General features: G+C 34.7%; 1 protein-coding gene across 1 annotated transcript; it reads left to right on the top strand.

Moving 5' to 3' along the window:
* The first annotated feature begins 6,774 nt into the window (after positions 1–6,774).
* Positions 6,775–22,063, top strand: LOC129938659 (sorting nexin-17). Its single transcript, XM_056046332.1, has 8 exons — positions 6,775–7,249; positions 7,335–7,609; positions 7,677–8,233; positions 19,023–19,185; positions 19,261–19,467; positions 19,541–19,735; positions 19,803–19,904; positions 19,977–22,063. The coding sequence occupies exons 2-8, from the start codon at positions 7,547–7,549 to the stop codon at positions 20,130–20,132; spliced, it is 1,443 nt and encodes a 480-aa protein (XP_055902307.1). The 5' UTR covers positions 6,775–7,249; positions 7,335–7,546; the 3' UTR covers positions 20,133–22,063.
* The last annotated feature ends 282 nt before the right edge of the window (positions 22,064–22,345 follow it).

The raw sequence follows: 22,345 nt of genomic DNA, 5'->3' as shown, positions 1-22,345 counted from the left end.
CGCCAGGTCTGACTGCACTGAAACCAGGCAAGCCCTACTCAGGTAGGTAAACGGGTAAAGGTAAAGTGTAAAGGTAAACCTAGCGAACTACAGAGACGGCGGACGGACCGGACAAACGAATACGAAACTACGATATCGCAACGGAGTCACTTGTTTTCTTTCCTTATCAATGAAAATAAGAAAAGAACACAGCAAAACAAAAACTAAACCTAAAACGTGTACAAACTGCTTATCAGAATATAGAATAATAATATAATTACGCTACGGCTACGAGGCTACGATGAGCTGTAAATTTGTATTTATGTAACGCGAAAGGTAAAAGGTTTTCTTCTTGTATTTTCCTGGCACCGAAAAAACAAAAATGCACTCTGCACAATTTATTCGAATTGAACAACAAGAGGACAACAAAAATAACCAAGAAGCTGCGCCGCACTACGAATATGAAATATAAAAGAAAAACAAGGAGAATTATAAAAAGAAAAAAAAAACTATTTTGCACATTTTTCACTTGACTATCCCGTGTGCCCGGCCCGTAGGCCGTTTTCAAGAGCCCGACTTCGTCACTTTCGAGTGGGGATTGTGATGTTTCTTTGAAAATTTTGAACTTTTTTTTAGTTTATTCCATTTTTAGTTAAACAAACATTTTACTTATTAGAAAAACAACGGCACTTACTAAATACACTTTTTCTTATTGGTTTTTTTCTTGTTTTATTTCAATTCTATTTTATTTTCTCACTAAACAGAAACAGATACACTCAGACGCAGCGCGACCGCAATCGATTTTTCCTTTTGTTGGTTCGAAATCGAATTTAAAAAATAAAGAACGAGATTGCGATCCAACAAACAACTCAAGATGGATGATTGAATTGAACTGAAAACTGAACTGAATTTGAATTGATGCACTGTTATCTTTGGGTATTTTGGTGTATGCTTTTTTTTAATGGGAAGAGAATACTGGTTAGAGGGAAATTTTCTCTGTGTTTTGATGGAAAATGCATACAGAATAGTGGGTTATTTGTTGGATGGCAGATGGGACTGTTTGATTTGTGCGACAGAGATGGTCGAGAGGAAATGTAGAGATTACAATTTTTATAAAGCGAACATTTAATTAGTTTTTCAATATTATATCGATTACAAAATTCTAAGGCCCTGTTTTTTAGCGCAAGAACATCCATGTTTCAGAGTTAAATAAAATAAAATAAATGTGACTTTTTCTTTATTCGATCGATATCATTAGTTGAAATCCTTGTCGCTTAATTCAAATGGATTGGACCGTGTTTTATATATTTTTCTTTTTCTTGGTGGATTATAATGTGCAGATCACCAAATAACTCAGACTCCCCTAAGATATCCATATCTTCTTCAATTGATTGGAAGTTTACGTAAAATGTATTTGATATAATTTACTTTTTCAGGTTTTCAATGCACAAACAAAAATCAAAATTTTGTCTGTGATAATAACAACTTAAACACAGCAATTTTTATATTTATAGTTAAATCACAGGTTTAGCCCTAAAAAATAAATAAATTGGGTGGCGCAACAGACCGTTTGAGGATTTCTTTCTGAGGAAAGATTTTGCTAAAATATTCAGAATTTTAAGTTAAATTGTTTTGAGAAGTAAAAGATTTATCAGGTCGTTATCAAATCATTTTAAATTATTTGGAAAAAAAGATGTGTGTGATCGTTTTCACCTGTTATTTTTGTATGTATTTAAATTGGTTGAATGCAAACAATGTATAAGAATAAATGCTTAAAAACTACTTAATATCTAATTTCAATCTAAACTGGGGTGGAATCGGCTAAGGTGATTGTTGACTATCAATTTTTTGATAGTCAAATTGACTATCATTTTCATTCCGTCTGTGTAAGATGATTCAACTCAATTCAATTCGATTGAACAATTTCAGATTCAAATTGTCAAAATTCGTTGTTGCCTTGGTGAAATTTTAAACTGATTCTTATAAAATATCTAAATAAAAGTTTCAAATTGGTTGATTTTGAATAAAATTCTTACTTTTCTTGCTTTTTTCGAATGTCGTAAGCTTTGTAGGTCACAGGAATGTGTTTTTTAAAAGAAACAAAGTGAACTAAGAACATTTTCCAGTCGTTTGTGTAAGCGTCTGGTAGCTCTATTCGGAATAAACAAATTTGTTTGGAAACGACTATCACTTTTTTTTGTGATAGCTTTTTAGGTATCAATTTGACTATCACCTTACGTAGATCAAATTCGATCATTTTGATTGTCATTTATCAACAATCACCTTAGCCGATTCCACCCCTGTTTAAAATATTGTTTTAAATTTGAAATTTTTAAAATTTTTATTTGGTGAAATTACAAGAAAGTAAAATTTATCGAATTTCAATTATTAGGAACATAGTTAGAAATACTAATAATTGTATTGAGTAGTTTTTGGAGTCGTATGCTTGATCGACTAAAACTGAAGTTAAAACAAATAAAAACCAATGGCGATAATATTTTTGCATTTATTGTTACTACTTCAAAACACAAAATTGTAAATATATTCTATGGTTTTCCAAAACTTCATAGGCATACTCTATTATTGGCCTCACCAATGAAATAAAAAGTAGCTTGAGAACATAAGGATCATGAAAATCGTGACTAAATATCAACGCAATTAAATCCATTTGCCTTTTCAAATATGGAAGGGTAGGGTAGGATGAGGTAGGAAGAAGTGATTGGTAGAGTTTGGAAAGGGTATTGGCAAACAATCTAAAAATCCGGTTGGTGACGTCTATTGTGATGCACTCAACAAAAAATGTACGTCCATGCCCTTAAACGTTGCTTCACCCGTTCATTCTCTTACTGAGGGGGAACCACCTGCTACAAACAGCTCTCTGAGTTTTATAAGAATACAAGAGGAAGACATGGTAGAGGCAATAATATCGATAAAATCTAATGTTACTGGCCTGGACCAAATGGACCCTAATTTCTTGAGACTACTGCTTTCATATATACTGCGCTATATGACCTACATATTTAACAGCATATTGAGAACTTCCAAGTTTCCTTTAGAATGGAAAAAGGCTAAAGTTATTCCCATACCAAAAAGCAAACAGGTACTGCTACAGAATTTAGGCCGATTGCCATTCTTCCGTTTCTTTTCAGGGTGTTTGAAAAAACTATTCTGGGGCAGATCCAAAAATATCTTATCTGTTAAGTACCTGTCAGTCTGGTTTTCGACATAAGCGCAGCTGCAAATCCACCTTACTTTTTGTAATTGATGAAATAAGAATGGCAATGGACAGTGATCATTTTACATTGCTAACACTGTTAGATTATTCAAAGGCTTTTGATACTGTTAACCACTCAATTCTTTGTAGAAATATGCGAATTAGCTTTGGGTTTTCTTTAGAGTCCTGTAAGCTTGTTCTTTCGTATCTCAGTGGAAGGCAACAATGCGTGGTGGTAATGGATCCTCGTCCACATTTCTCAATGTTTTGAGCGGAAAGCCACAGGGATCTATCCTTGGACTAATCCTCTTCTCACTTTACATAAATGAGTTACCACAAGTTGCTTTACATTGTTTAATTCATCGTTATGCTGAGGATGTGCAGCTCCTGATAATTAGACTTTTTTGGGCTAAAAATTATGCCGTAGCTTTAATAAACTTGGATCTGCTCCGCATTTCACAGTGGTCAAAAAACGATCTTAGCCTTAACCCTGTCAAATCAATATCCCTCCCCTTCTATCGCAAAAAATTTGACTTATTGGGTTTAAACCTGTTGAAACTTGACGACGAAACCATTGAATATGTAAGCACTGCTAGAAACCTAGGAGTAGTATTCAATCGCACTCTCGCTTGGGATGACCACCTTAATAGTGCCATTGGTAAAGTCTATGGAAGTCTCCGCCTTCTTCAAGTCACTCGAAATTTCATCCCGACCAAAACTAAACTGCTACTTGCTAAGGCCCTTATACTACCAACTGTGCTGTGTGAAATCTTTTGTAAACTAGACTGTGTGACTAGCCGAAAATTGAATATTGATTATAACAATAGTGCCCGCTATATTTATAATCTACGTCGTTATGATCACATATCCTTTTTTGCGGCACGGATTTCTGGTTGTACCTGCATGAAAGCATCCAAACAAAAAAAAATGATTATCTATACAGTAAGCTGAATTTCCCTCATTCAACAAGGTTCTTTGCTTTAATATTACCCCGATACGATTTTCTAAATACTGAGCGTCAATTTTTTATTCATATTGTACGCCTTTGAAACTCTTTGCCCATCGCTATGAGAATAATAAGAAGCATAAGTAGATTTAAATTTTTACTTTTCAACTATTTGGCAAATGTATAAATTCGGAAATAGAAGTCTTAGGTATATAATTTGTATTCAAATTCTGAAATAAATGTAAAGGCTTGCAACACTTTATAAGACTTATGTCCTACCTTGTAACCGATTTTTGAAATTATAAAATACAAATACAAAGGATCTGGGTCCTGACCAGGCTTCCACATAAATATACTAGAACATTAATTACGAAATATAACATTATATTGTCTATTTTCTAACTATAACGAAATCAATTTTAAGACGAAATACAATCTACTTGTTTACGTTTCTCAAAAACATACAAACAAAGTAACGTTATATTAAATAAATTGATAACAGTAGAACGTTTTTTAACGAAACCATGCTGGTTAAAACAAATAATTGAACTATAATGAAAAACACTTTAGATGCTTAGTTCATAGCCGATAGTTCATTATTCTTGGAAGCTTTTTACTTAAGTGGAAGTTATAAATGAGCTTTTAAAAATAGAGGAAGACACACCATTAGGCCCAGGACTAAAACATCCATCTAGTATGAGGACGTAGTCTAATCCGTTGGTCTAATTTTGAATGATTTTTTTGTGTGAACGTATGTTAGCGAATTTTCTCCTTCAAGTGGTAAATTATTTTGGGCTTCTCTGTAAAGACTAGCGACTTTACATATTCTCACAGAAGGTAGTCAAGTGGCACAGCTCATGCATACATCATTTTTGTTGTTTAATTGACGAACGAAAAAGTCAATAATCATGGCTATAAGTACACGACTTCGATTGTCATCATAGTTTGAAAAGAAGTACGAATCAATTTATTGCACCAACCCATAAAACATACCGAACAGGCATTTTTTGCGGATATAACCGTGTACCAACTTACACTTAAAGATTATGATCAATCTAAAAACGGCGATTTATATATATATTATTATATTGACTTGTGTCCATTGAACCAAAAGTGAGCTAAATCACCGAACAAAATTCACTTGTGATAAAAAAGAACCATAACTTTCAACATAAATTTGCACAATTTGGAAGAGTTGTTTAGGCATCAGTCTATTATGGCTAAAATACAACCACGCTTTAGGTCAGTCAGGCTTTTAACAGACTTGCAAGACTTTATTTAACTTCAAACGTTGAAATAAAGTTTACTTAAGTTAACTGACCCTTTTTTCATTTATTTATTTATTTTTTATATATAAGATAACATAAGGTAAGTCACTGCTGATGCACAGGTTTGGTCGTCAGCTGTCAAAGTTCGACAAAAAAGAAAATAGATCGAAAAAAGAAAATCAAACTAAAAATAAATCATTTTACAGCTGACAAAATGGCCACCAGTTAAAATAATGTTGCAAACTTGAATTTTTATACCTCTAAAAAACCACTCGTTGCTATGGCTTTCCAAAATGCATTCTTCATTCGATGATATCAAATCAAATTATACAATTTTCAATGGAACTTAAATAACTAGAGAGTTTTTTTTTTGCAAAAAATATATATTTTGTTAAGTACACAGTCCGGAATAACGTTGTTTTATCTCTTCCCATTTTTTACTATAATTGCCAATTGTCAACAATTGTTACTCAAATGCTTTTCCACGCTTTAAAATGTTTCAAAACAGAGCGCTCATGAGAAAATAAAATTATTTCCCCTCCTGACAAATACTGCCCAAGAAATTTCTTTCAGTAGAAATTGTTGGTATGTCAAGTGTCATATTAGTGCACGTAAATTGACTGATATTAGCGTCGTCCGTTAGGTTTGCTTCATCGCTGAAACACAAACACGCTTCAGCTTCGTCTGCATTACGATGCACCTGCTTCGAATTTGCTTTGAATGACATTTCCAATATGACATTTCTAAAACGCCACTTCTGTCATTAGCAGCTGTTATTTTTTCTCCAAAAGTTTGTTTTGATTTTTCGTACAGTAAAAAATATGAATTTTGAAATCGAACAAATTAAATTTATCGCCGAAGTAGTTTACACAGCCTATAACCAATGGGAATCCCTACAAAATCAAATGTATTTTGATTGTTGACTTTTTTCACAGCTGTTGAGCTGTCAGGCAAAGTCACATTACGTAACATAAAGTTCTTTTCTTTACGATTGTCAAACGAAACGTGAGGTCAAAGCTTAATTGTGATAGAATGCATTGATTTCCCTTTGCATGAACTAGTAAACGTTAGGCGAAGCCAAACACTGAAGCATATTTGTGTTTCAGCCATCACATTGATTGTTTAGCAGACAATTTTTACCAAAAGAGCGTTCCATACTTTTTTGGCAATTTTACTCTTTTTGAGAGATTTGTATCCCTAATCTTCAATATTTGACAAACCAACAATTTCTATCCAAAAAATATAACACCCTGCATTAATCTATCTCAACAAAATCGAACAGTACTCTTCCAATCTGTCATAAAAATGAATGCGTTCAATACGATTTTGCAATTTTCTTCTCTGTTCTCTCTTTCCCTTTCTCTCTACCGACTATCGCTCTCTGTGGTCTGATTAAAAAATACCTTTTTTGTTTAGTTTAAAAAATAAAATAGAAAAACGAATTACAAATCAATCAATCGCGAATCCGAATCGTCGATGTCTAATGCCAATCAATAAACACAATTCCAATTTCAATTCATTAAATCAACTCATAGCTGATAAGTAATCGTGTCAATTTATTAAACAAAAAGAAAAGAAACCAACAAATCATTAAGAAGAAAAATCAAGTGTTTGTGTCTACACCGAAAGTGAATCGTAAAAAATTAAGCGAAATCAAAAAGAAGACAAGACAAGACAGAAGAAAACGAAAAACGTCTCCATCTCCAGTGACCAGACCAGATAATACCAGAGACCAGACCAGCAGCGCCAGCCCCCAGCATCAAGAAGTGTATTTTCTACTCTACAACAACTACTGTCTACTCCATGGCTTGAACAAAAAGATCAAATCAAAAGTAGGTACTTGTACGTTTCAATTGAAAATGATGACTTATGATTACTGATGGTCGGTCTCTGTTTTTGTTTCTGTTTTCATTTTCAATCATTCAAGGGAGCGTTGTAAGCATTTCTTTTGTGGATTCTTGCACTTGCACTTGCACCCCACCACCAACAACAACCAAAAAAGGAAATTGTGAAAATTCCAGCTTAATTTGTTTTTCTTCTCTTTTGCCGCCGCAACCACAACAGTAACTGCAAGAGAAATCTATGTAAATTGATAGTAGATTCACCAATTAACTGATAACTTTAAATAAAACCAAAAATATGCACTTCTCAATTCCGGACACACAGGAATTCTTCAACGATACAACTGGTTCCACCTACACGGTAAGTCTAAGTCAATCCACATCCCACTTTATATATATTTCATCATTTTTAAACCTTTTATTAACAGGGTTTTAATATTCACATAAATGGCAGCTTCCATTGCTGTTTGCGATTCAAACAGCTTCACAGCCTTCACGAGCAACTTAAGCGGTCATTAGCAACGTCCAGCACTCCAAATGCCACTCTCCCCTCATTCCCCCCAAAGAAACTGCTTCCTTTGACAAATAACCAAATCGAAGCACGAAGAATAGCTCTCGAGCATTATGTACAGATTGTCGGGCAGGACCCGGTCATATCCAAATCAGAGCTATTGCGAACGTTCCTTTTGAGCGCCCAGCAAGAATCTTCGTCCATTGATACACGAGAAACAACTATCGATGTGCATTTGATGAATGGATTTCGGATATCTGTGAATTGCTATACAAACGATTACTCACTGAAGGTGCTTTCGAAGGCGTGCCAAAATATAGACTTGCCATGTAGCTATATAAATTACTTTTCGCTGTTTTTGATGCGGAAAGATAACGACGGGGGCGTTATTCTAATTAGGAAATTGATGGACTTTGAATCACCTTACATATCACAGCGGATAGCTGAGGATTGCCAAATTGTTATAAGAAAAAGGTACCTACATTTCTTCTTTCTGTGTGTTTTTAGTTTTATTACAAAATTGTGTAGGTTGATAGTAATCACGCAACTAGAAATGTTTTTGTAGAATTTCATTAATGTCAATTATTATTAACAATAGAATAGGGTACGTCAAGGGACTTAAGCTTATTATGTCGTGTGGGTAGACACTCAATAGAGTAGAAAATAATAATAAACTTAAATGTGGCCGAAGCGACTGATATGATAAAGGATCCGGATGCTTTGCTAAACCATATGAAAAATCATAATATTTTGGCTTGAGTTTTCTTGCAACACAATCAACTGGAAAACGAGAGACAGGAGACAAAACATGACAACAACCTACGATATATTTTGGATACTTGATTATGTTGGTGATCGACAGGAACCGATTCTAAAGGTGGGTGTCTATTTGAGAGTAAACGTGGTGCGTGTCGCTCTCAAGCTGCTTTCGAGAGCGATATCACAAGTAGACATAGTCTGGAGAGTAGGTCGCGGAGAGTTGACTAATTACTCTCGACATTCGATCTTTTTGAAAGTCACTCGCAAGTGGACACATGTGTTTACCACTATCTAAGATAAGCCTGCGGAATACCTACACAGTTCGATTTTTCGAGTAGCTGTCGAGAGTAAACATAGCAAAGCAGTGGACATTGGAGGACACCAATCAACTTATTGAAAAATATGCGTCAGTTGAATTATTGTGGAGAACTACGGATAAATCATTTTGCGATAAAAATAAAGAAAAACGAATTTTCGAAACAGTTCTCTTGTTCTGAAGACGAAATAAAAAGATACTGGAATCCGAAAAAGGTACTGAAGGCTGCAGTATGAATCACCTGCACAGATCATACACTTTTAGTTTTTCCTTCGAAAATGATTTGCAATTCATATGCTTACCGGATGCTAAAAGTTTAAGTGTTACCAGTATACGCTTCCCTTAGTTGGGTATCTTTTCTAAATATAATGGGTCCAACGTTTTGTATCAAAAATTCAATTTCACTAACTGACAAACGGCAAAATTTTCGAAACTGTTGAGGATCTGCAATTTGAAGCTCTCTTAAAAGAGCAGACCGCACCGAATTGGTTACGACGATCTACCCACGGTTTGACCCGACAATTAAAGCAGCTGCAAAACTTTGCTTGTAAAAATACATGGCCAACTGATAATATGCTAGCAAAAGAAATCTATCTAGTGGACACGATTATGAGAGTACCCTCAGCAAGGAACTCTCAATATTCTAGCAGAGAGCTCGCGATAGCAAAATTTTGCTCCCAAATGGACAATCTCCCGAGAGTTGCTCCATAGGGTTAACTAGCAGAAGTAATCTCAAATGGACACGGACCTAAAGATATTTTTTTCATTATTTTAACAAAATACCGCCACATTTCGTTGATGTCTAAATCATTAAATTCAAGCATGAATGATTAAATTCAAAATGATTGGTATTGGGCTGGAAAACGCAGTTTTAAAGGAAATTTGGAATAATGACGCTACCAGGCTAAAATCCACAAATCCGTTGGCCTGAAAAGTTCTTAAAAGGTGTTCTTTAACGCTGGAGAAACCTATGCGAAAGCTTCCTTCTGTCTTACTTTATACATCTATTTTCGAGTGGATGAAGAACAGCATTTGTCTATACGCTGTGTAATAGCTTAAGAAATATCTTAAAGAACGAGAGCTTATAGTCTACCGGTTATTTGATGGGTTGTCGCAGCAAACTGGAACACATCTTTGGAAAAAGTGGGATTATTGCAATTGATACTTCAAAGGCATTTGATAGAGTTTGGTAGTGATGCATCTCTTCTTTTTAGGGTTAGAAATTACCGTTAAATTCAAGAATATATTCACAAAAGAAACGCTGGTGTGCCCCAGGGCTCGGTTTTGTCTTTGACATTCTTCCTAATTTTTATAAATGATCTTTTGTCTGAAACTTCTAACCCACTAAATTGTTTCGCTGGTGACAGGGCCCGCAGCTTTTCATATTTTGAGATTCCCATCCTTGTCCTTTGAATGTGAACTATCAACAGCAGCGTACGATAAGCTCATTGAATTCTGATCTGGACAGCATTGTAAAGCGTGATTTTTAAAAGCTTTAGGAAAGTTGAAAATAAACACATACAATTTAGAAAAATGCATGAAATTTTTATTTGAATCGGTAGTGCATTTGACTGCGCCTCAAATGGTCCATTCGCTTAGTCCAATTTTAGCATACTCTTTCCAAACATTTTGGCCGGTATCTCACGAATAAATGCTTCAATGTTGTCTTCCAATGGGTCAATTGAAGCTGGCTTGTCTGAATAGACATGAGCTTTAACATAGCCCCACACAAAATAGTCTTAAGGTGTTAAATCGCACGATCTAAGCGGCCAATTGACCAGTGCCGAACGTGAATTTAAAATGTTCACCGAACTCGCCCTTCAATAAGTCCATTGCTGCGCGTGCTGTGTGGCATGTAGCAGCGTCTTGTTAAAACCACATGTCATGCAAGTCAAGCTCTCACGGTAGCGCTCACCATTCACAGTAACGTTACGATTCGCATTATCTTTAAAGAAGCCACCATCCCGTAAACAGCACCAAACTATGACTTTTTGTGGATGCATTGGCAGCTCTACCCATGCTTCTGGTTGATATTTACTCCAATATCGATAATTCTGCTTATTTACGTACCCATTGAGCCAAAAATGGGCTTCGACGATGAACACAATTTTTCGGTAAGAACGTTAATCTTCGGCTAACTTTCCAAGAGCCCATTTACTAAAAATGTTACATTGCAGTAAGTCGTTCGGTTTCAATTCCTGCACCAGCTGTATTTTGAAAGGCATCACACTTAAATCCTTCCATAAAATTTTCCACGTTGTTGAGGAACAGAGGCCCAATTGCTACGCTACGAATCAATAATTGATGGTCATCATCGCACTCTACGTAAGCGTATTGGTGGTTTAATATCCAACAATGTAAATTTGGTACGCAATTTAGTGACAATAGCCAGAATAGGCGGTTCAGTGTTTCGATTAAAATGCCCTTAAAATGAAAGAAGCGCGCTATGAACTTTCTTAACAGGAGCACCAATTTTGATAAAAAAAAATTCAATAATTTGCAAGCGTTGTTTGTTTATAAGCCGATTTATGGTTACATTATAAACCAAACTGAAGATGTCTGACAGTGAAACAAAACACGAAACGTGCGTCAGCTGTTTAAACCAGTGTTGCCAAAAAATAATAGCTAAAAAATAACCCTTCATAATGGGGAATCAAAAATCGTGTGGAATTTAATGCTTTAAATACTCAATGCTGTCTATTGTCCCAAAATGTTAACCCCTCCTGATCTGGCTATAATTAACAAGGCTTTTATTAGTCCAAGACTCGAATATAATCCTCATAACTGGGCTGGTGTCCCAAAATAACGTCCTTGAATCGTTTGAATAGAATTGGAAAGAGAGCTTTTAAAATGATAGGTGACCGCTGTCTTACTGAAACTTTTGTATCTGTATTGTATTGTAAACAATGCTCTAGTGACATAGCCAGTTGCATTCCTTCCCTCAAGCAATTCCCCCGTAATACCCCTTCTTTTATGAATGACCATCAGTTTACCCTTGAGTTCAATTTCGGAGGTACTGTCAAGAACAGAGATTCTTTTTTTATTCCATCTACACGAATGTGGAATGCGACATTCAAAATCGATGTCCGAATTTCAAAGCATTATTCTGAATTAGTTTTAATTCTGAATTAAATAAAGCGACAACCAGCACGTTCTGACTTTCAAACGCTCTTTTTATATTTTTAAGAATGCATCCAAAACACAGACATTTTTACATAAAAAGAGTCATAAATTTGAGACCCCTCTTTTATTTATTCAAATTGAATGTTTAACTTTTCTTGTTTACTCAAATCATATTTAAAAAATCAATTTTACTGGCCGGAGGGAGAGCAAAGTTTGTAATCAAGAAAACCTAAACGTGTGCAAAACAATAAGAAAAAAGTTAACAATGCACAACTCAACTCCCCTTTTTGGAGTGAATATTATTCTTTGTGTTTAAAAAAACAATCTCTTAATACAAATAAAATATGTATTCACAAAAAGTTCAGAATTTTCCTCCAGATTTATTAAACTCCTATGTGAAAAAAATCCAAAAATACACTTTAGTTAGGAAGTCTTAAAATTGACCGACTACTATATGATATTAATATTATTTTTATTTGTACGTGTTATTTTTTCATTGAGATTGTGTTTGCAAATAAATATTGTAGCGTCTAAAAATCAAGAAACATGCATAAATACATGAACTCATTTTTGAAAACTTAGTCACCCTCTTTCTATTTATGCTTCATGCAAAGAGAAGAAGGAGGTGATAAAACAAATGGATGCGGTAAAATCAATTGCAAACAAGATTCACACTTTTTGAAGGGAAGTGTTTTTTGTTTCAATCAAAATATGTATGACCCACTTTTCAACAAGAATATCAGAACACAAGAACTTAAAACAGAAAGTGTCTGTTCTACAATACTTTTAAATAATACAATAACTATAAGTACTGCTATTGCACTCAAAACTTGTCCTAGAACTCTGTAGACCTTGCACCATTAATAGTCAAAGAAATCTTCTTATCGAGAAATATTGATTTGTGCACTTTAATAAACAAAATCTATCCTCAAAGAAAAACTAAAGAAAAACTTATCAATAAAGTATTCTCAAACATCATTACTATTTGCATAAATAGAAATGAATGGTTGAGTGAGCGAATAATTTTAGCGGCTAAGAATAAAAATGTAGATAACCTTAAATATATAATTCAAAATGAGATCACTGGAACAATGAATTCATTGAAATCTATTGATTAAGATGAAGCAAACAAGTGTCCAATTGAAATTTTAAACTCCTTGGTTGCGCCAAGCTTACTGCACTCCAGAATTTACGCTTAAAGATCGGCTCCTTCGTAATAATTCTTCGAAACTTAAACCAACTAAAACTGTGCAACGGTATGTGGGCGTTTGTTGATAAGTAAATTAATAAACAATTCAAAAAAACAAAGGAAAATTCGAAACCGATATGCTCTTTGAGTTCAAAAGACTTCCATGAATAACATTCAAAAATTACTTACTTAAAGTGGCGCTTCAGTCCTCTGTGAATTGGGGCCTTACCCAACAAACTTCTGCATCTAGCTTGATCCTTAGCTAAATGTCTACAGTTGCGAACTCCAAGTTGGGTGAGGTCATTGTCCACTTTTGTGCGCCACCTAATCCGATTATGTCAGTGTCACCAGCATATGCCAATAATTGGACAAACTTTTGAAAGATAGTGCCTCTGGTGTTGACTGAAAGAAACCTGTAGAGTAGAAAAGATGGAAACTGGATGATATCAAATATTTATCGAACCAATTACGTTAGCAACTTCAATGAGATTTTTTGTTCTACATTGGGTTGGGATACTTATATGGCCGGAGGGAGAGCAAAGTTTGTAATCAAGAAAACCTAAACGTGTGCAAAACAATAAGAAAAAAGTTAACAATGCACAACTCAACTCCCCTTTTTGGAGTGAATATTATTCTTTGTGTTTAAAAAAACAATCTCTTAATACAAATAAAATATGTATTCACAAAAAGTTCAGAATTTTCCTCCAGATTTATTAAACTCCTATGTGAAAAAAATCCAAAAATACACTTTAGTTAGGAAGTCTTAAAATTGACCGACTACTATATGATATTAATATTATTTTTATTTGTACGTGTTATTTTTTCATTGAGATTGTGTTTGCAAATAAATATTGTAGCGTCTAAAAATCAAGAAACATGCATAAATACATGAACTCATTTTTGAAAACTTAGTCACCCTCTTTCTATTTATGCTTCATGCAAAGAGAAGAAGGAGGTGATAAAACAAATGGATGCGGTAAAATCAATTGCAAACAAGATTCACACTTTTTGAAGGGAAGTGTTTTTTGTTTCAATCAAAATATGTATGACCCACTTTTCAACAAGAATATCAGAACACAAGAACTTAAAACAGAAAGTGTCTGTTCTACAATACTTTTAAATAATACAATAACTATAAGTACTGCTATTGCACTCAAAACTTGTCCTAGAACTCTGTAGACCTTGCACCATTAATAGTCAAAGAAATCTTCTTATCGAGAAATATTGATTTGTGCACTTTAATAAACAAAATCTATCCTCAAAGAAAAACTAAAGAAAAACTTATCAATAAAGTATTCTCAAACATCATTACTATTTGCATAAATAGAAATGAATGGTTGAGTGAGCGAATAATTTTAGCGGCTAAGAATAAAAATGTAGATAACCTTAAATATATAATTCAAAATGAGATCACTGGAACAATGAATTCATTGAAATCTATTGATTAAGATGAAGCAAACAAGTGTCCAATTGAAATTTTAAACTCCTTGGTTGCGCCAAGCTTACTGCACTCCAGAATTTACGCTTAAAGATCGGCTCCTTCGTAATAATTCTTCGAAACTTAAACCAACTAAAACTGTGCAACGGTATGTGGGCGTTTGTTGATAAGTAAATTAATAAACAATTCAAAAAAAACAAAGGAAAATTCGAAACCGATATGCTCTTTGAGTTCAAAAGACTTCCATGAATAACATTCAAAAATTACTTACTTAAAGTGGCGCTTCAGTCCTCTGTGAATTGGGGCCTTACCCAACAAACTTCTGCATCTAGCTTGATCCTTAGCTAAATGTCTACAGTTGCGAACTCCAAGTTGGGTGAGGTCATTGTCCACTTTTGTGCGCCACCTAATCCGATTATGTCAGTGTCACCAGCATATGCCAATAATTGGACAAACTTTTGAAAGATAGTGCCTCTGGTGTTGACTGAAAGAAACCTGTAGAGTAGAAAAGATGGAAACTGGATGATATCAAATATTTATCGAACCAATTACGTTAGCAACTTCAATGAGATTTTTTGTTCTACATTGGGTTGGGATACTTATATGTCTAGCCTAGGTAGCAGTAAGTGTTGCCAGGCGCCAGCTGACATTTTCAACGAAAAGTTTGACATTTTTAACCATGACCTTCTACAGAACATGTTTCATTTGAGTGCGATTTGTGTTGTTGACAAACAAACAAAATAGCAATCGTCTTTTTGGGTCTTCCAAGATGAGCCAAATCCAACAAAAGTTGTTCGCGGAAGAAACATATCGAAGCAAATGGTTGCCTTTTTCTTTACCGGACGGACACGTGGCGACTGTAGCGTTAGAGCAACGCAAGTCGGTCAATTCTAAACGGTATACGACCATTTGTTTGCCAGAAGTCATCGGAAAAAAGCAAAAGAAAAGGCGAATCATTCTTCATCATGACAATGCAAGCTCTAACAAATTGCCTCAAACAAAGAAATTTTTGACAAGCCAAAACAGCGAATTAATGGATCATCCGCCGTACAGTCCTAATTTGGCACCCAAATACTTCTTTTTATTCCCGCACATTAATTAAATGCGCGGAAAACGTTTTTCGACCCCCGAAGAAGCCGTTAATTCATTCAAAAACTATGTTTTGGAGGTACCTCAATCGGAGTGGCAAAAGTGCTACGAAAATTGGTTCAAATGGATGCAAAAGTGTATTGCTCTTCATGGAGAATATGTTGAAAAACAATGAAACCAATTTTTATCGTAGTTTTTTGTTGTTTCATTATTAGGCTTATAGAAATATAAGTAGCAACCTTCGTCCAAAATGAAAACTGCATCTTTTTTGGTAATTTTGGGAATTACATTTTAATTTTTTTTAAAAATTGGTGAAAATCATTATTTAGTGGCATTTTCCATTTTGTAATCACAGCTGTATTGCGCCTTGGCATTCAGTCTTAAAGTCGTTGTCGTCTTTTATCAAGAATTGCCGCACTCAACAGTAGACCAGAGTTCATTTTTATGTATGGGCTTACACTTTTAAACTTCAGTTTTTCCGTCGGCCCATGGGTTCTTGATTGAATTTCAGTCAGGCGACTTTGTAGGCCATTCCATGACGTCTTCATTATTATCCAGAAACCATTTCTTATCTAATTTGCTGGCATGATTCGGGTCATTGTCCTGTTAAAAGAAGCACTTAAACAACATTCCTCTGATTCATAAGACAACATACCATTCTGTAGTATTTTCACATAAAGGTGTCTACCCATTTACTTTTGATTCAGTGTATGGAGTCAACAACATTATACGAAAAACAGTCCAGAGTATGTTTCTCAAGAGAAGAGAAAGATGACAACACCAAAGATATGTTCTTCTCTTATACAAAACATATGAGCAGTGTCCTAGCTACGATATTACAATTGTCCGATATTAATGCCAAGCTAGGAAGGGAAGACATCCTTGGTGAAATAATCGGAAAAAACAAGTGATTCAGTCTCATAGATTTTGCTGCCGTGCGAAACGTACTTCGGGTTTCCAGACCCAAGGCAAAACAGGGAGGTGCTGGGAAAAGGTACAACGTCAAACGGCTACAATCGCAAGAGATCGCCAAATCCTGCTCCCACCGAGTCACAAGTATCCTATCTCGAAGTTCTCGGCCGCCAACACAATGTATCGAAAACCAGTGGCAACATTGCCAATTTGCAATCAGAAAAGCCGCCTCTGATGTGCTGGGTTTCAAGCAGCCACCAACAAGGAAGCCCTGGTTTGATGAGGAATGTCGGCAGGTAAATAAAAGGACGAGAGCTGCTCCTGAGCTCTATGAGCAGAAGAGGCGAGAGGAACTTCCCAGAAGGAAGTGTTGAGAGGTTTAGAAGCAGCAGATATATAAGGACCACTTCTGCAGACTGTATAACGGCGACGACGAACTGAATTCCGCTGTCAGGCAGGATGATCCATTCAACATAGACGACGAAAGCTAACAATCCCGGCCCCCGACTTAGACGAAGTAAAGATTGCCTTATCTAAGCTAAAGCCTAATAAAGTCGCTGGAGCTGATGGCTTGAATGCCGAGCTCTTAAAAGAAGCTGAAGATAAGTTGGTTTGGAGCATGCACCAACTTGTCTGTAAGATAGGTCGGAGGAAAACATGCCCGATAAATGGAACCTCAGTATTGTTTGCCCGATCCTGAAAAAAGGAGACCCTCTAAACTGCACCAACTATAGAGGAATAAGTCTACTTAACATCGCCTATAAAATATTCTCTGCCGTAATATGTGAACGTCGTGGGGATGAAGAAGTTTGTTGGTTGAGGCCTTAGTTCACACAGGACTGTAGTACACCTAAAGTAAGTAAGTAAGTAAGAAAGAGGAAGAACATGTATGTTAAAATTGTAAAGCGATCGCCTATTGGTTCTGTAGTTTGGTAGGTGTCTAAAACGAATAAAGAATAGTTCATTGGCGTGCTCACCCATGTTTATGATGATAATGAAGAAATGTTATTAGTAGGTAGAAGGTACTTACTACCATCCAATCACATTCCTTCTTTCCTACATGGAGTTATTACGTTCACTTTATTTGTTTCGTTAAATTTTAAACGAAACAAGCATACAAACAAGTACAAGAAATTGCTATTCTTGTGTTGTTTACAGTCAGGCTATTGTGCGTTTTGGATTTTAGTTATGGAGTGACACGTAAGCAATAGTTGTAGAGGTTGTGCGTAACACCTATACAGGTATAATGTGTATACCTGTGTGTGTGTTGAAAAAGTGATTCTTATAGAAAATACATATACTCTTTCTGTCCCGTTTCTTAAACTTGTACTAAGTATTTATTCTTAGCAAGTAAAATATGTGTGAAACAACCTTATTTGAAAAGAATAATATTTTAAAATCATATATACAAAGGTACCAAGATAATACCTATTGATAGACAATTTAAAATAGATTCTTGATTAAATATATCATATTCGTTATCCGATACAGTGGCGCTACACGGACGGCCATCGTTGGTATTTACAATAATTATTGTTATAAGAATACATAATTATGTACCAAATTCATTAATTTGTATAAAAGATAGGAATGTAATTACAATTTTTTCAAAATAATGCGTTCTTTCGGGCTCATGCACAGTTAAAATAATACAAAAAAAAAAGTATTTTAAGATTCAAAATTTTTTTCAAAATATTTTTGGTATGCAGCTGTTTAGTCATCGTAAATAGACGCTCTACATTTGAATTTCGTAAAAAAATGTTGACCCATTTTTGAGATATCGAATTTAAAAAAAAATCAATATTTTTTTTTTAAATCCAAAAGGAAAATTTAAAAAAATATATTGGTTTGTTTTTGAGAAAATTCGAATTTTCGTTTTTTTACCAAAAAAATTGTATGGGGTCCAAGTAAGTTTTGATCTTACAAAACAAATTTAAAAAATGCTTAACGCGAATCTGCTCAAAGCATTAACTTCCAAGTTTGAACTCAATCGACCTAATGGTTTAGGCTGTAGGAGCGTGGACAGACACACAAAACAGACCGGACGGAATCGCGGGACCCACTTTTTTAGACTTCTCTACCGTCGTAATATCATGTTTCATTCAAATCTCGAGTTCGAAATTTTTTACGAATGCAATACTTGCCATATAGTTCCTATATGTCGCAAGTAAAAACAGTTGACATTTAAAATAAAAAAAACAATGTCGAATTCCAGCCCTATAGTTTTGAAACCGTAAAATGGATAACCCATTAATAACAATATTATATCATGAGAAGAATAGAACGCATATAAAATAATCACCTAGATGTTGGAAAAATTAAAAGACAAGAAAGTCTCAAAATTTAAACTAACAATTTTTAAAATTTTTACAAACTAAATTTAATTGGGTGCAAGTTTTAATTAAAAACATTTTAACCTTTTTTTTACCACTTTCAGCTACTGGGATCCATGCTATGATATACAACTGATGCAAGATAAAATTGCTTTAAATTTACTTTTTATACAAACCATAAGTGATATCGAAAGAGACTGGATTATTGTTGGACCTGATGTCAAAAAAGAACTCCGAAATCTCCAAGAACGTGGAAATAAAAAAGAAGTAAATAAAAAACAGAACACAATTTTACAACAAATCATTGTAACAATATTCGTTTTTTAACAAAATAATTTTCAGTATATTGAGATAGCAAGAAATCTTCCCTCATACGGATGTGTGCAGTTTTCCAGTGCTATAGTTGATTATCCTGAACCCAATAATATAGCAGTTATAACAGTTGGTAATCGAGAACTAAGTATTCGATCTCATTTAGGACAAAAAATCCATGAAACCAAATTTCGTGTTACTCGAATGCGTTGTTGGCGAGTAACAACTATTCATAATGTAAATATTTCTTAAACCCACCTTCTTAAAATTAAAGTTTAATTAACATAATTTGTATATATTTTGATAATAGAACGAAGAAGAAAACACTTCATCGTTAGATAACTCAGCGCAAAGTCTTGAATTATCTTTCGAGTATCTTATGTCCAAAAATTGCCTAAAATGGATTACAATTGCTAGTGACCAAGCAATGCTTATATCTGTTTGCCTTCAAGGCATGGTAGACGAATTAATAAATCAAAAAGATGGAAATCAATATATATATAAAGTAAGTTTATACTTTTTCTTGTAACGAATTAATACAATACTTATACAACAAATATATTTTTCTGCAGACCGACAGTGTGCCGTACCAACCAATGTGCTATATTCGAAGAGATGGCAGCTCCACAAATCAAATTTGTGATTCTAGCTCTTCGGACACGCTCTCTAGCTTGGTAAGCATTTTGAAGACAAATCTTAAGAATTTCCTTAGTATTTTTATAAAAATAAAATGAAATTGTTTACAGAATAACGACATTGATATGCCAATTCAATCGCAATCAAATTTCCTATCAATGCGTAGAAAGATCAAAAATAAAATGTCTACAACGGTGTTCTTCCGCAATGGTCGCGAATCAGTGCATAATGAAGCATTCGAGGGTATCGGTGATGATGATCTTTAAGCAATAATAAAAGAAGTGCAAACAAAGGAATTAATTTCCACATAACGACGACGACGATATCGAGATTATGATGATGATGACGAAAGAGAGAAAAGCCATAAACAAAAAGAACAAAAACAAAAGAAAATACTGAGGGACATTTTTAATATTACTTTTATTATTATTGTTATTAATATAATCAATGGAAAATTATATATATATATATATATATATAAGTATATACAAACATGCAATGTTTTAAAGTACATTTTGTTACATTATTTCTTCACATTATAAAAAGAAAAATTATAAATACTTTTTTCTAATCTAGATGATTTACAGAGTATGCAAAACAAAAAAAATAATAATAATAATGAACAAAAGAATAACAAGTATTTTATATAAATATTATGTAACAGAAGTATGCATCTTAAAAACTTAAGAAAGGAACAGACAGGAGAGGAAATTTGAAAATATACGTTATGTCAAACAAAATATCCCGAATTTGTTAATCACAAAAGAGTGAGTCTTGAAATTATTCACCATTTGAGAGGAACTTAATCCTTAATATGGAAACAATGTTGCCAACAACTAGCAATGGATCCTTCAAGATCAAATTGAAGCTCCTAAAAAATCAAAACAAATCAAGACTTCTTCTCGAGCTGAATAATAGTCAAATAATAACACTGGTCAACAAGGTAATGTACGTGGAAATCAAAATATACTTTTTCGTAAGGTGTTTGAGATACAACGTTTTATATTTCTGGTTGTATTAGGCTTTTTGAGACTATGTAAATTTGTAAGATACACTCATACTATCGTCGGACAACATAAGTGTGGCTTCATCCCAGGCAAACCAACAACCGATTAGATTTTTACCCTTAGGTAGGCGTTGGGAAATGTCTAGAATTTAATATTCCAGCTTACCATCTGGTTACAGACTTTAAGGCCTCCTACGATGTGCCGGGCCACAGAGACATCACAGGAAACTGTAGAGCCGATGAACTCGCTAAAAATGGAACCGTCATACCTATTTCATCTGAAAGGGAGAAGATAGGTGTACCGATAGCTACATGTAAACTTCTGCTAAAAAAAACAGCTTTTGCGATAGCAAACTCTAGGTGGCACAATTTACCAACATGCGCAGCCACAAAACTCATATGGCCTTCACTTGACCTAAAGCGCTCTAAATACTTGTTATCTCAAAGCAGAATTCATATAAGCTCCCTAATAGATGTTCTTACGAGACTCTATCTTATAGGCAGACACGTAATACGACTTGGTGTAGCTTCAAATGACTTCTGCAGGAGCTGTATGGAAGAGGAAGAGAAGGAAATAATCTCTCACTCTCTCTGCACTTGCCCTGCTCTTTCACTAAGACGCAAACTTCATCTGGGAGACTACTCTTTTGATGATCCCAGTGAACTTGCTAAAAAGGATATCAAATATCTTCTTCGCTTTATAAAAAGCTCAAAATGGTTAGACTAGTAGGAAGTAGTTCTGTAGATTCATGTGTTATCACAATGGGGCTTTTATTTTGGCCTAAGAGTTTGAATTCTGAATCTGCAGCCACTTTAACCTAACCTAACCTAACGATAGCATCGCCAGGATAGAATTATACAAAGCCATGAACACATTCGGCAAAAAAGCCGACGGAAAATATATTTCCAATAATAACAATGATTCTTCATTCAGATCGATTGGTCGACACAAAATCTGGGGCTGCACATTAGTGAAGGAAAAAAACAAAATCTATGGTGACGTCGACTTCCAGAAGAACAATTGCTCAAAGTATCAAGGTAGAGGAGAATGAATTTGAAGTAGTGCAATCCATCAAATACCTTGGGTCAATATTAGCAGCCGACCTAAAGTGCGTTTGAGAGAGAGAAGTCTTGCGGGGAATTGTTGGACATTCTGGTGACGCTACAATCAAGACCTGTATGTAATCTACCTCGAAGCTTATATTGTGACAAAAAACCTCGGAGGATTCCTGTGGCCTAGACACCTAGCTCATAGGAGTAAAGAGCAATCAGCTCGGTAAGTCGTTTGTTGTACATTTTATAGTAGTCGACAGCTTGGCAGACCATGCTTACGCTGGAGAGATGGCGTTGATCAGGTTGAGCAACTGGATGGCGAACCGTTGATGATGGAATTCATAAAATAGTTTTTTTTTTTCAATAGAATACGAAATGATTTCCCAAATCTACAATCATTTACTTCGATACTGCGTCCAA

This window comes from Eupeodes corollae, chromosome 1 (assembly GCF_945859685.1).
Source record: "Eupeodes corollae chromosome 1, idEupCoro1.1, whole genome shotgun sequence".
NCBI lineage: Eukaryota > Metazoa > Arthropoda > Insecta > Diptera > Syrphidae > Eupeodes > Eupeodes corollae.
This window is presented reverse-complemented; position numbering and strand designations above follow the sequence as displayed.